Genomic DNA, 12,442 nt, shown 5'->3' with positions numbered 1-12,442 from the left:
TCTCCGCATTAATCATGCTGAAGTTCTCTTGAAATCACATACTGATGTTGGCAGTTACCCAGAGGCCAAGGATGTCGTCGTTATTCCTCTTCAGGCTTAGCTCTTCTGGAGCTAAATGAAAGCTCCCATGAGAGTTATGAGTGGGTTGCTGACACGGTAGTACTTCGAGGTACCTCAAGCTGTTTTATATCATAATAGGTAGATCTACCTCTCATTGGATGTCCAATTGAACTTCAAGAGGTCAACTCCATTTCAGCGTTCACAGCAGCATCTATGAATAGTCTATCGCTTCGAACCGAGCATTCCGCTTCTCAGCTGCATCTCACACCGCCCCTGCTCCTGGTATGTGAACCAGTTGCTACTCAATATTGCCCGACAATTGAGTTCGACGGTGCGCCGGCCCACGCGCGGTCCGTTAATGGAGTCCCGTCTTTTCCCTAGGCTGAAGGTTGGGCAGATGATTGGAACCAACCATATCGGTGGGAGTCAGGAGAAACATGCGCATCTGGAAGATTAACGACGTCATCGCCGACACCAGTTGTTGTTTCTAAAATAAGGGACTATTCATATTTGGCTCGTCACAGTCAGCCAATGACTTCACGACTTTGCAGCTTGATGTGCCCTGTAAGCTAGTCACGGCGGATAGAATATCACTCTCAACGAAGAGTCCCTGGCATCTTTGCTGACAATTGTGGCCAGGCCGGAAATGCTTTTTTTTTTCTTCATGGAGAAGCACGAGCACCTGCAACTTTGACATACATAAAGTTGTATCGTGTCTAGCTTAGCGTAGCCCAGGTACTGCTAGTACTACTGTACTGTCGTGCAGTATCTGCCAACCTAGGCGAATCCATCGTGAGAGGACCCTGGCGATCCCACATTAACCACCTGAAATACCCAAAGACCAGCGACTTTCAACCCTCTTGGCCTCACTAACAAACCACCACTTGAGCTGGATTGGGGGGGTTTTATTTCCAGGACCAAGGAGCTCAGCTTGTCAGCAAGCGCGCGGGTCAAGCTGGCTAGAACATCTGGAGCTGGAGGCGGGTCTGCCTGAGCGTAAGATTATGCTCGTACTCTAAATTACTCCACCAAAAGCCAAGCCATCATCAACTGACACATTTCGTTTGGCGCTTGAAGTCCACTGTACCGGACCAAGTGGTCTGTGTCATTCTGGCGCGCGTTTTGTCACGGATTTAAGCCAACATGGAGACTGCCCTATGCTGTGCCCGTGCGAATAGAACCCCCCTAGAAGGAGGCTCAGGTCACCTAACTAGTCATTAGCAGATCTCCCGTTATCGGGCCGGCACAGACCTTCACGAATCGAATTCGAGATATGCGGTGAACTGGGCCATTACTAGACCGAACACAGCTGTGAAGAATGTGGTTGTGGAAACTATGGCGTTGGAGAGCAACTCCAGCATGGCTTCAGTGGGAGCTATGAACTCGGAGGGCCTCCGGTGCTGGTCGTGTGAGGAAGATTTGACGATTCACGATACGATGGATAGTAACCTTTGCCTATTCCTCAGTCTTGGGTGTCACCGGTTGTTTCCTCGGGCAGGCATGGATGGTGCAAGCCAGCCAGCCAGCCTTCTGGTTCTATCTGCATTTCAAGCAAGTAAAAACCGGGGTCAGGCTGAATACTGGACTCCAGACCGACAGAAACGAACAAGGTCAAACGTTGTTCGGGATTAACGCAACAGGCAAGATCAGGGCATGCACGGACTATGATTTTCAATGCGCCGACCACGGTTTGCATCCCTGAGCTGGGCTGGGCTGGCTCGCGCTTGGTCTGATATTCGCAAAGCTTTTGGTGTGGACAGTCCATGATACTCCATGACTAGTATTCAGGAGGCGGGATCCTGGAATGTGTCTGCCTCATATTGGAAAGCACATGTCTGAGTATGGCCGAGCCTTGCGTTAGCGGACGTGGACGTGGACGGCGCTTCCTTTCGTCCAGCCCTACTGATTGCGACCGGAGCAAATAGTCCAATTCCATTAGAAACCGACAGAGCTCTGACGAGCCAGGCATTTAGACGTCTTCTCAAGGTGTGGCATCTGAGGCCGGCTCGACGCAGTTTAATTACACCACTACTGTACTGTACGCAGTACATTGCAGTACAGCTTCTATTGAGCGAGGCTATTTGTTTCATCTACCTTTCTTGGTCAAGTATGAGACTTCTTTCCGGAGCATGCTGTCATTGCCCCATGAGTCAAAAGCATAACAACACGACATTGGCTATCCTAAAAGAAAGTCAAAGGGAGAGACAAAAACGTGGTGCCTCGGGGGTTAGCCGAAACCCGAGATCTAGGCTTTGGACTTGCGTAGATACGAGTGTATGCTATCTTGTTGGTGTCTTTCCCATACAATACCCATACCCCAGACTCACTCTCACTCACCTGCTGGGGGGGTGACTGACTGTGGACTGTGGACTATGGGTTGTGGGTGAGGTGATGGGCGGATGCCAGTCAAGTGGGGGATCGTGGGGAGCGGTGTGTCGACCCTCTACTCTGTGTGGATGGCCTCTAGTCTTCATCACAAGACGACACCATAATCAAGATGGGCAACGTGGACTGCAATGGGAAAATACGACCCTACCATCGGCAGCGTAGCGCTATCCCACTCAACTACATCATCGCAAAAATTTCTGGTCTGATTATTTACGTTTGATAATACAGACATTGGCCAAGATCGACTCCCTCACGACTCAATGGCTCTCATTCAAGACATATCAAACACTTGGCATGCTTACTGTGCATCCCGGAGTTCGGCTTCTTGACTCGCTCGGCACTTGGTCACCAGCACAATACATGCAATCTCGTGAATAACAAAGATTGTCGACCCAAGCCAATCGACTGGCTCAATCTCAAGCAGCATCGCAACTTGACAGTTGCGGTCTGCAGGTGATTCGCTGCGTGCCAGTCGATTCGAGTCCCTGCTATCCGTACTATCGCGTGCTATCGCGGTCTCGTGCGTCGTCACGGGACGATCATCAAGCTAACTATCAAGATTCGGCAACCCGTAGCCTGGATCAACAGACTGATTGGACATGCTCCCAGAAGCCTCCCTTGCCATGTCTGTTATGCCGTGATGAAGCGAACGTCGTCCCCTGGTGTGGCTGCACAAGCGTGCGTGTCCTCAACTCTGCTTGTCCTGGCCTTTTCGATCCTGGGGCCCTGAAGGCCGTTGGTCAACATGGATGAGGCCTCTAGTTACAGTTACTACATACATGTGTATGTATGTACTAAGTTAGCGTGCGTTTGTTATTCTGCAGCACCAAATGTGATTCATGCAGGGTACGACTCGAGAACTTTGATAATGCAGGAAAATAATGAAGTACACACGTAGAAATGTGCTCATCAGCGTCGTGGTGATTCAAACTCATGATATCACAGACCCTCTATCTCGCAGCATTCTCTGCGGCAAAGCGAGTAAACACGTCTGCCTCATGCATCTCGGCAAACCTTGTCTACCTACACAAAAGTCCTCTTCTGGATGGTCCATTGCTACATCTGTCTGTCTCAAAGTCATTAAATGTCTCATGTTAATGGCTGGGAACAAGACTCTTGAGTTGAAGCCATGGCGTTCACTGGGACAGGTGCTGATTCAAAGCGATAATAATATTACATAGGATACCTAATCTAAATCTCAATATTGGACCAGATCTATCATAATCTAGGGTCTTTTACTAAGATTAGACTCGATCATGAAATCGTATCTTAACGGCAGCGAGAATTGCAACGGCTTCTCGTCCTACGTTATCGGGGCTGGCTGGCGGGCTGGTAGAATAGGACTAAATCCTTCTATTTGGCAAATACAGTGAGATCAAATACTAGAGGCTATACACTTGTCTTCTACCTTCAAGGAGCTTTACGCAAGGTCCTGTTAATCGCAACTACATACAAATCTAGTCGAATCAGTCATGTAGCTATCTTGACAGATGCCCCTCCGTCTCAGCCATAAACCCAATATACATAATAGCAAACAGCGTAGATATGCAGGCATCTATGGTGAGCCTGCAACATAGATTTACCAATTTACTTGCATCTTGGAAACGTTTCGGCTTCTCGCCCTTTACCCTGGGACTCATGGTCGACCGCTGGTCGTCCAAAGCTCATTCGTCGTGCCTCCAAACGAAACGTAGACCTGAAGCTGCTTCCGCTGGCGGGCATCGTCGATTTGTTTCTGCTTGGGGTCTGCGCCCCCTCACGCATCGCTTTACGTAGCTTACGTGTCTCTACCGTTAACCCCTGGGGTTTCTTGTCGCGATATGTGGCAGCTGGAGTCACTCGCCCCCGCGCTGTTACCCCAGTAGTGGTTTGTGGCTGTCGGGAAGGTCGATCGAGTGCGATGTTTAGCTGAGACTCAGAAGGAAGAGGTGGTACAGGCGGCCTAGGTGATGAGAAAAGCGGTTCCGGGGCATCTTCGAGGAACTGCTTCCATTGTATAAGACTCTCTTTACTGGTCCTGTTATCAGTGACGACGTTGTTTTGAACAGTGTCATCATTAGCCGCACTTTCGAGAGAGTCCTTACGACTGGACCTCTTTGGCGATTGTCTGTTCTGAAACTCACGCTCGACTTTGTCCCGGAAGTACGCCGCTCGTTTCTCTTTCTCTCTTTTCCCTTCACCATTACCTGAGACCCATGGCGACGCACAAGGTGGTTCGGGTTCGCAGTTAACAAACGGGGACCATGCCAAGGTGGGCTCAGCCGGTGTTCGGGGAGTTACTGGGGGATTGTAGTCCGAACGCATACGCTTGCGGAAGATACTACCGATGCTCGAGGATGGTGTTCGTGGAACGACAGTAGTTTGTGAGGCGGTGGGTGATGGGGTTCTTCGCTCAGGAACGTCTGCCTCACTTCCGGGAGGCATCAAGGACGAGGCACGAGTTGATTGGTCGATCTGCTGGTTTGATGAACGGTAGGTGCTGCTGGGAGTAAGTCTCGCTCGCGATGGCGGCTTTTGGAGCTTGTGAGGCTGCGAGAAGTCTCGCGTAGTGGCCGATGTTGAACGTTCGAAATCTCCCTCATCCATAGTCACACTTGGCTGAAACAAAGTATTTCGCCAATCCACCCCAGAAGAAGCCTCTCCATGGTTCTCAAGTCGCCCGTCGTTTCGCGACATGGTTCTGGACTTTCGGGGTGTAGTTGCGAAAGCCCTCATCCATTCTTTTGGTGCAAAAGCGCGTTCATGCCGCCCAGAGTCCGGCAACGCAGGCAAGCGTCTGGCTTTGGGGGTCTTATCTGTTATGCTTGTACTCATTTCAATTCCATTAGAATCTCGAGGGGGCCATCTTAGACGCTCCTGAGTGCTCTGGAGGTTGAGCATTATGCCAGACCTGGGGAATGTATCCCTCGAAATGCTTTCCCTACGATGCTCCGGGGTAAAACCTGATTGCGCCCTGGCTTCCAGGTTGAAAGATGCTTTGTGTTCGAGCCTTTTCATAGACTGTGTTGGGGTAACGATTGTGGAAGCCGAACGTTGAAGGCCTCTTGGCGCAGGTGTTGCCTGCAGGATGCCTTGTTCTTGGTGTCTTAGCCCACGAGGCGTACGATCTCCTTCTGTTGGAGTATCATCATCATCTCCGAAGACTTCGGGATCGAAGGAATCGCCTATCTCAGTTGGGGCGTTGATCCTAAGCATCTTAAGTGTGGTAGGCGGATCAGCATACCCCCTATCAAACAATCTTGGCCATCTACGATCAGATTCGTCAGTGTTAGCCCTATGCTTCCGGCGGTTGATATGCAAGGGACTTGGTTGAAGTTCGGAGATAATTGATTCTGTGTCGGCCTCCCATAGGTCCGCAGAAAGCCCTTGGTGGTACTTATCACCAGGACTTGGGATTAGTCTTGCTTGTCGGGTATCTTCAAAAAGGAGTTTACCGCCAGAATCACCGACAACACGTTTTGTAAGTGTTCCTGGAGTCAATCGATGAGTTGGCTGAACTGCGATAGGGAAACGAGCAAGGGGACTCTGTGTGTCTGTTGTTGCCAGCGGCTGGGGAGTACAGCCAACAGTCTTGCCTCTGGGCCTTGGGGTGGCAAAATCAAAAACAGACATTTCGTCTTTACATATACGGGATAACTGCCTCGAAAGCCGGAAGCTACCAGGGTCGTTGTGGAATTGTCTATCAGCTTGATCTGAGTTACCTATCAGATCATTCCTCTTGACACTCTGACGAGAAGAATGGGTGCCCGGGTCGGGCAAACTCGATGTATTCTGATTTTGAAGGGTCACTGCATCGTCGAAGCTTGCAAGTTGAGCCGCAGTCACCGTGCTCTTCGTGGTCTTGCCTGTGTCCTCGGTCGAATGATTGTCCCCAGAAGCTTTAATTGGTGTGGTCGCACTTGCTGTCTCATCGTTCTCGTCTGATTCATACTCGCTCATAGGCCGCCAATCTTCGACCTCACCCCCGGCTGGTACTGATTTCGTTAGTAGTTATTATGAATGAGTAAGGGGAGAAAAACAGATGACGTACCTCTACGTGGCACAACCATATCCCTATCTTCAGGATCCGCGCCTCCAGGACCATCCCCGGCTTCTTTGTCCAACTCTGAGGCCTTTTTGAACTGAGCATTACTCAAGTTGAAACGCAATGTATCCATGAATGAGGGTAGAAGAATCGGCTCGCCACCCAAGTGAAGGGATAGACGCATGGGTCCATTGGCGTAAGTTTCTGGCCTTACAGTTGATACTGATTCCCCATCAGAATCAGCTGCATATTCATCTGCGGCAGTGCTTTCTACATTGAACCCAAAAGCCATGGGCTCCAAATCACGCCGTATTACTTTTGGTATTTGCGGTATTACCAGAAATTGCTTATAATAGTTCGTCCAGAACCAGTGTTTGTCGGGGGATGGAAGTTCACATGGTCGATTCTCGCAGTCAGATAAGTGCTTCTCCATCAGGTACATTCGACAGTACTCCATAGGTGATAGACGTGGTTTTGTAAGTTGGCAACTCATTCCAGTACTTCTACCCCTTCTGTGGAAAGGCCGGAAGGTGCTTCCCCCCACGGTGGCCTGTCTCGGGGGTGATTTGGGACTCTGTAATGGGCTCGAAGATGTATTAGGGGCCTCATAGCTGTTGGCTTCAAAGCTCAAACTTCCCGGAAATGGGCCTATGATAGATATTGGCTCCGAGATGTTTGCTTTGAACGACGGCCAGCGCTTTCTATCACCTGACTTGCGTGTAGTGGAAGTGCCCACGTGCTGGTCCAGTGCCTGGAACGGCACACCACTTTGGTCTGTCCTTTCGGATCTATCAGACTGATAGCGCATTCTCTTTTTGATCTTGTCCAAAACGCTGGGTGTGAGATGCACTTTAAGTCTCTCAGGAATGTGTGGTAAGGGGGGCACGGGTGGCATGTCATTACCCTCATCGTCGCTGTCGGGATCGTACTAGAAATCTCGACTGTCAATTTCTCGGGGTAGGATAAGACCCAAAGCCGCTTGTTCGACTGGCGACATGTCAAGCTTTCGGGTGAATGGGTGCTGACAGAACTCTGTTTTAGAGAGGTTATCAGGATACGACAGGACGGGTGGTGCGCTGAGATCTTGAGAAAAAAGAGCGCCGTCCGTTTTAGCTGGGCTCATTTCTCTTCCGGGCATTCCTTTTAGTAGGGGATGTGAAGTCGATAGAGCCCATGGGCTTAAGGGTGTCGTTGGCGCGGAGTCCTGGTTGTCGTTTGAAGTCGTAGTTGTGAAAATAGCGCTCGCGCCCTGGGTTGCATTTGCTGAAAAACCAGAGCTTCGTGAATTGTCTGTATCAAACAACGTGGACGAGGTTGGAGATGCTATGTGATACGATCCGGTGCTGAATGATTTTCGTTCAAGATCGTTTATGATCGCTAAGCACACACCTTCCACCTTCTTGAACTCTTCACAATATCTCACCATGGCATCTCTGGCTTGAGGATACCCTGTGACCTCGCACCAGCCAGACAGCTTCATTTTAATGACTTCTTGCTGCTGAGGAGAGAAGGGGTGGTCGGACATTAGGTGCTCAAAGACAGAAAACCGAACACTGTCGCGAAGGCCCGGTGAGTGTGGGGTTGGGTCGACATCATCTTCGTCTTCGAGAAACACATCTGAAGGCATAAGAGCATTGAACATTCCCATAATTTGAGGGATCTCCTTCCTGCACTCGGAGTCTCTCGTCAATTCTTCGATAAGGATCTAAGGGTAAGTCAGTTTACCAAGCGCATTCGGGGAGCAGTATGTGTCTTACACAGGCCCTGAAACCGGCGTGTAGAAGCCGAAAATTTGCGGTAGAAGTCCTATCAAGCTCTTGGAGCATTTGTAGTTGACTTTCTGTCGGTGAGATGGTCTCCATGGCAGCATGGGTGGCTTCAAGGAGGCGAAGGCGACGAATTTCGATGGCATCGAGGTAGCCGAGGCCATCCATGGCACGTTCAAAGTCAATACCTCCATCATGGGGCTTCCGAAAGATATTGGAAGCTATGTACTTGGAATTCTTGCGACTATTCGCGTCATAGTCGACTCCTCTTGCTGCACGAATGGCTGGCCAGGTTGTCTGAAGGGAGGCTTGAATGGTTTGGTCGTTATCGAATGCCAATAGCCTCGTTTGCATTTGCTGCGCAAAGCCACACTGTCGAGAGTTAAGGTCATCTGATTTATCGTTGACCAATTGTTTAAGTGCTTCATAGCCTATCCCTAACCACCAGGTTTCGAGTTCAGCAGCATAGGGTGGCATCGTTTCGTGATATTCTGCCGAAATATGTGCTCAGAGTGCGGAGGAGAAGGTTTATACAGCGCGATCGTACATGATGCACTAGTCAGAGACGAAGAGTATCAAAACAGTGGGAGGAATAGATCTGTGAATGAAGAAGAAGATATTTCGAGAATGAAAGGCTGCCGAATATTGTGATCTTGGCAGTGAATAAAGGTGAAAGGGCGTGAAAGGAAAAAAGTCTGCGGGCAGGGACTGATCCACTATAGCCGTGGTATTCAAGCTGGCTGTTGAAAGAACCGTTTGCGCGAGGTGCGCCTTGTTGTTTTTGTTTATGGATACGTTTGTTCATGATGAATATGGACAGAATCGTTTGTGGTCGCGTCACTTGTCACCTTCCTTCCATGAGTTGGACCACCTCCCATTGTTTGAGAGCATTGTTGACTAATCACGAGGCCTAATAGTACATTTGACTGCTATTGATCGACTGATAGCGACTCGATTCATTGAGGACATTCGTTACTGACGGGATGCTGAAGTTGTCGATACCGCCCGTTAACCCCGTATCTCATGAAGTCATTTCAGAGTGGGAAAGATCCATTCGGTGACATGCATCTAAAACTCCCCTGTCCTGCTGAGTCTCAACTCAATTGACGAGGCCTCCTGCATTCCCCGCTAAAATTACAGTGGTTTTTGCACTAGCGCGAGGAATAGCGGGCACGCTCAGTGGAATTGCAGGGGGAGCTTCTGCAGCTGTCGCCGAGGATCTGGTCAAGTCTCTCTGCCAAGGCCAATGGCAGCCAGTTTCAGGACAGCTAACTGTCACTGGTGGCTCCGAATCTGTTCTGACGCAGCACGACCAGGAACCTGAGCTAACTTTGTTTTTAGATCCTTGACCAGGGCAAGCTTGAATTGGACTGTTCCTTTGGTGCCACGAAGCCACTGGTCGTCCTACTCCCTTCTTTTTCTTCTCTCCTTTGTCCTACTGGCGTTGGTGTAACTCTTGATAGCCTCAGCCGGAACGTCAATTGACTCGTGGAACTGCTTGCGGCTTTCTCTATTGCACTGCAAATCACCAATTATGATTTTGAGGCATTCAGGGCGCCTGGTGCGTCGCCTCAACCAACCTGTCAGCTCCTTGAACTTGGCACGACCAGTTGGACCGCAAATTCGGTATCTGGGGCCGAGGGGCACAAATGGCAATGTTGTCAGCAAGCTACGATTCTCATCACAAGCTCACAAAAGAAAAGGTATTGATTGATATTTAACTCTTGTCTTGTCTTTTGTCACACAATCCCATCAAGAGGCGACTCTTCACAGCAAAACTTGGGTAGCCCAGGGGTTCCGGCATTTGCATTTCTGTTTCCAGAAACGGTACTTTCAGTCAGCATCTTATCGAGACTTGGCTTTGAACAACAGTCCCAACCATTTCTGATCTACAAGTGGGGATCATCACGCTGGAAAGTGGGAATCGCTGCATAGCAAGTAACATGTTGCTGGAAGCCCAGAAATCGACATGAAATCGAACTATTACTAACTTTTTGAAGCAGAAGAAGCACCCGAGTATAATGCAGAGGCAGAGGCAGAGACTCAGAAAGGACCCAAGTCCTCCTCCTCCTCAGAGCCTTCACTCCTAGGCAAGATGGGAGAGGCCGCGGCCACGACCTTTGCTTCCATAGTGGTGTTGGGTCTGGGCTTTGCTGCAGCGGGCTACATTTATCACAAGTTCTACAAGATGCTCGTCCTCCAAAAGATGAACCATGCTTTTGAGCCAGGGGATCCGGTCCTGGATTTGGCTGCAATTGGCAAAGATGTTCCTCATCAGCCTGGTGGTTCTGGCGAACATTGGATATACCGCCCAGAGCAGCAGCGTATTGATGACATCGTCATGGGGCGCGTTGTTGGGCATTATTACCTTTTGATCGGCGACAAGGGGTCTGGTAAGAGCAGCATGCTTATTGATGCCATGCGAAAGAATGAGGGTGACGGTGTTGCCATGTTCGAAGCGCACGCAGACCTGGAGATCTTCCGTATTCGGCTTGGCAAGGCCCTCGATTATGAGTTTCACGAGGATTACATCGGAGGGTACTTCAGCGAGAGGGGTCCCCGCGAAACCACGGCCCTTCTGGACATTGAGCGTGCTCTCAACAAATTGGAGAAAGTGGCCATGCAGAAGCGAAGAGAAAGAGGCAAGCCTTTAGTGGTGATTGTCAACCAGATGCACCTCCTTCGCCATGATGATGATGGTCGAGATGTCATTGAACTACTGCAGCAACGGGCTGAACAGTGGGCTGCTGCCAACATTGTCACTATGGTTTTCAACTCAGATGACTACTGGGTGTATGAGCGCCTCAAACAGCTTGCTACCAGAATGGAGGTTCTCCCTGTCACTGATCTACCCAAACAACAAGCTATTTCGGCTCTCCAGCGATACCGTCAGAAGTACTGGAAGGAAAGCATTGACGCCCAAGTTCTCGAAGAAGTTTATGAAAGGGTCGGAGGGCGGCTGAGCTTTCTCAACCGAGTAGCAAAGAGCAGGGACATGATGGGAACTTGCGAAAGGATCAAGGAAATTGAAAAGAAGTGGTTCCTCAACCAGTGTTGGATTCTCGGTCCAGAGATGGACGACGATGTCATGGATCAACAGAAGTGGGCTGTAAGTTTGAAGAAGTACTACGCTGCATTTACGAAGACAAGTTACTAACCAAATCATAGGCTGCCGCCATGTGTTTGGCCAAGGCATTGGTCGACAAGGAAAAGGATATGGAAGAGCATGAGACCTACGACCCTATTGTTGGACATGTGCTTCCGACCTACCCTTTCCACATCGCTCAGCAAATAATGACTCGCTGTGACTTCATCCGTGATCTCGATCGATTGAACCTCTTCAGCATCACCAGTGAGGCAGATGTTCGAGCGAGCAGCGTTCCGATGCATCGAGCCTTTAGAGAAATTTGTGCTCAGCCTGATTTTGACAAGCACCTGGAGGGCACGATACAAAGAATTGCCGATATCGAAAGCTTGGGACGTACTCGTGAGCTTGTTGCCAAAGATCTGGTTCTTGGTGGACAGTATGAGATCGAGCATAACCGCAAGGGTATTACAGTGAAGCTGAAGGAGGCTGAGAAGGAAGATGACTGAGGCAACTGTGTGCGTTTTTGGATTGCTTCCATGGAAGTAAATGTGAATAACGACGCATTTATTGGTTTTTTTTTTTTTTTTTTTTTTTTTTTTTGGGGGGGGGGGTCTCTGGTCATACGCCTGAATGAGGTATGACTGGAATAATGTTGAAGGACAGGCGCAGGTGATGGATATTTTTGGGTCTGATGAAGCGACCTGTACAATAACTGACTGACTTACATAGATTTTCTTGGCACGTGTCGAAATAACTCCGTACAAACCTGTACTATTTCTTTAGATTAGAGTAATAAACAACAACAGTACATATTTGACTCTCAATGCTTCGAGATTATCTTCACATCATGATTGACCCTCGGGGAGCAAGAAAACTCAAGGCTTGAGAAGAGGATACTAAAATAAGCTCAGTGAAAAGTTCCCTAACTTTATATTATGTTGTTTCCTAGGGTCACGGTCTTGAGTTTTCTTTATCTCTTGTAACTGATCCCTTGACTCTAAGTATGCTATAGGCAGAGACCAGATGAAAGGGGTAGGTGTGGGGCTCACGTGATCAATGTCACGACAACGCGAAGGGAGCCAGGAGCAACCATCTCTAGGTTAACCACGCCGTCAG

General features: G+C 49.4%; 2 protein-coding genes across 2 annotated transcripts; one reads left to right on the top strand and one right to left on the bottom strand.

Moving 5' to 3' along the window:
* Positions 1-4,035: 4,035 nt before the first annotated feature.
* Positions 4,036-8,715, bottom strand: FMAN_10576 (uncharacterized protein; the record flags this gene model as incomplete). The annotated part of the gene is made up of 4 exons (XM_041823950.1): positions 4,036-6,422; positions 6,479-7,400; positions 7,461-8,177; positions 8,230-8,715. The coding sequence occupies 4 exons, from the start codon at positions 8,713-8,715 to the stop codon at positions 4,036-4,038; spliced, it is 4,512 nt and encodes a 1,503-aa protein (XP_041689479.1).
* A 1,057-nt stretch (positions 8,716-9,772) lies between these two features.
* FMAN_10577 (uncharacterized protein) lies at positions 9,773-11,832 on the top strand (the record flags this gene model as incomplete). The annotated part of the gene is made up of 3 exons (XM_041823949.1): positions 9,773-9,941; positions 10,239-11,347; positions 11,407-11,832. 3 exons carry the CDS (start codon positions 9,773-9,775, stop codon positions 11,830-11,832), a joined length of 1,704 nt encoding a protein of 567 aa, XP_041689478.1.
* Between the last annotated feature and the right edge of the window lie 610 nt (positions 11,833-12,442).

This window comes from Fusarium mangiferae, assembly GCF_900044065.1.
Source record: "Fusarium mangiferae strain MRC7560 genome assembly, contig: FMAN_scaffold016, whole genome shotgun sequence".
In the NCBI taxonomy this organism is placed as follows: Eukaryota; Fungi; Ascomycota; class Sordariomycetes; order Hypocreales; family Nectriaceae; genus Fusarium; species Fusarium mangiferae.
The sequence above is the reverse complement of the archived record's forward strand: the minus strand, read 5'-3'. Positions and strand labels throughout refer to the sequence as shown.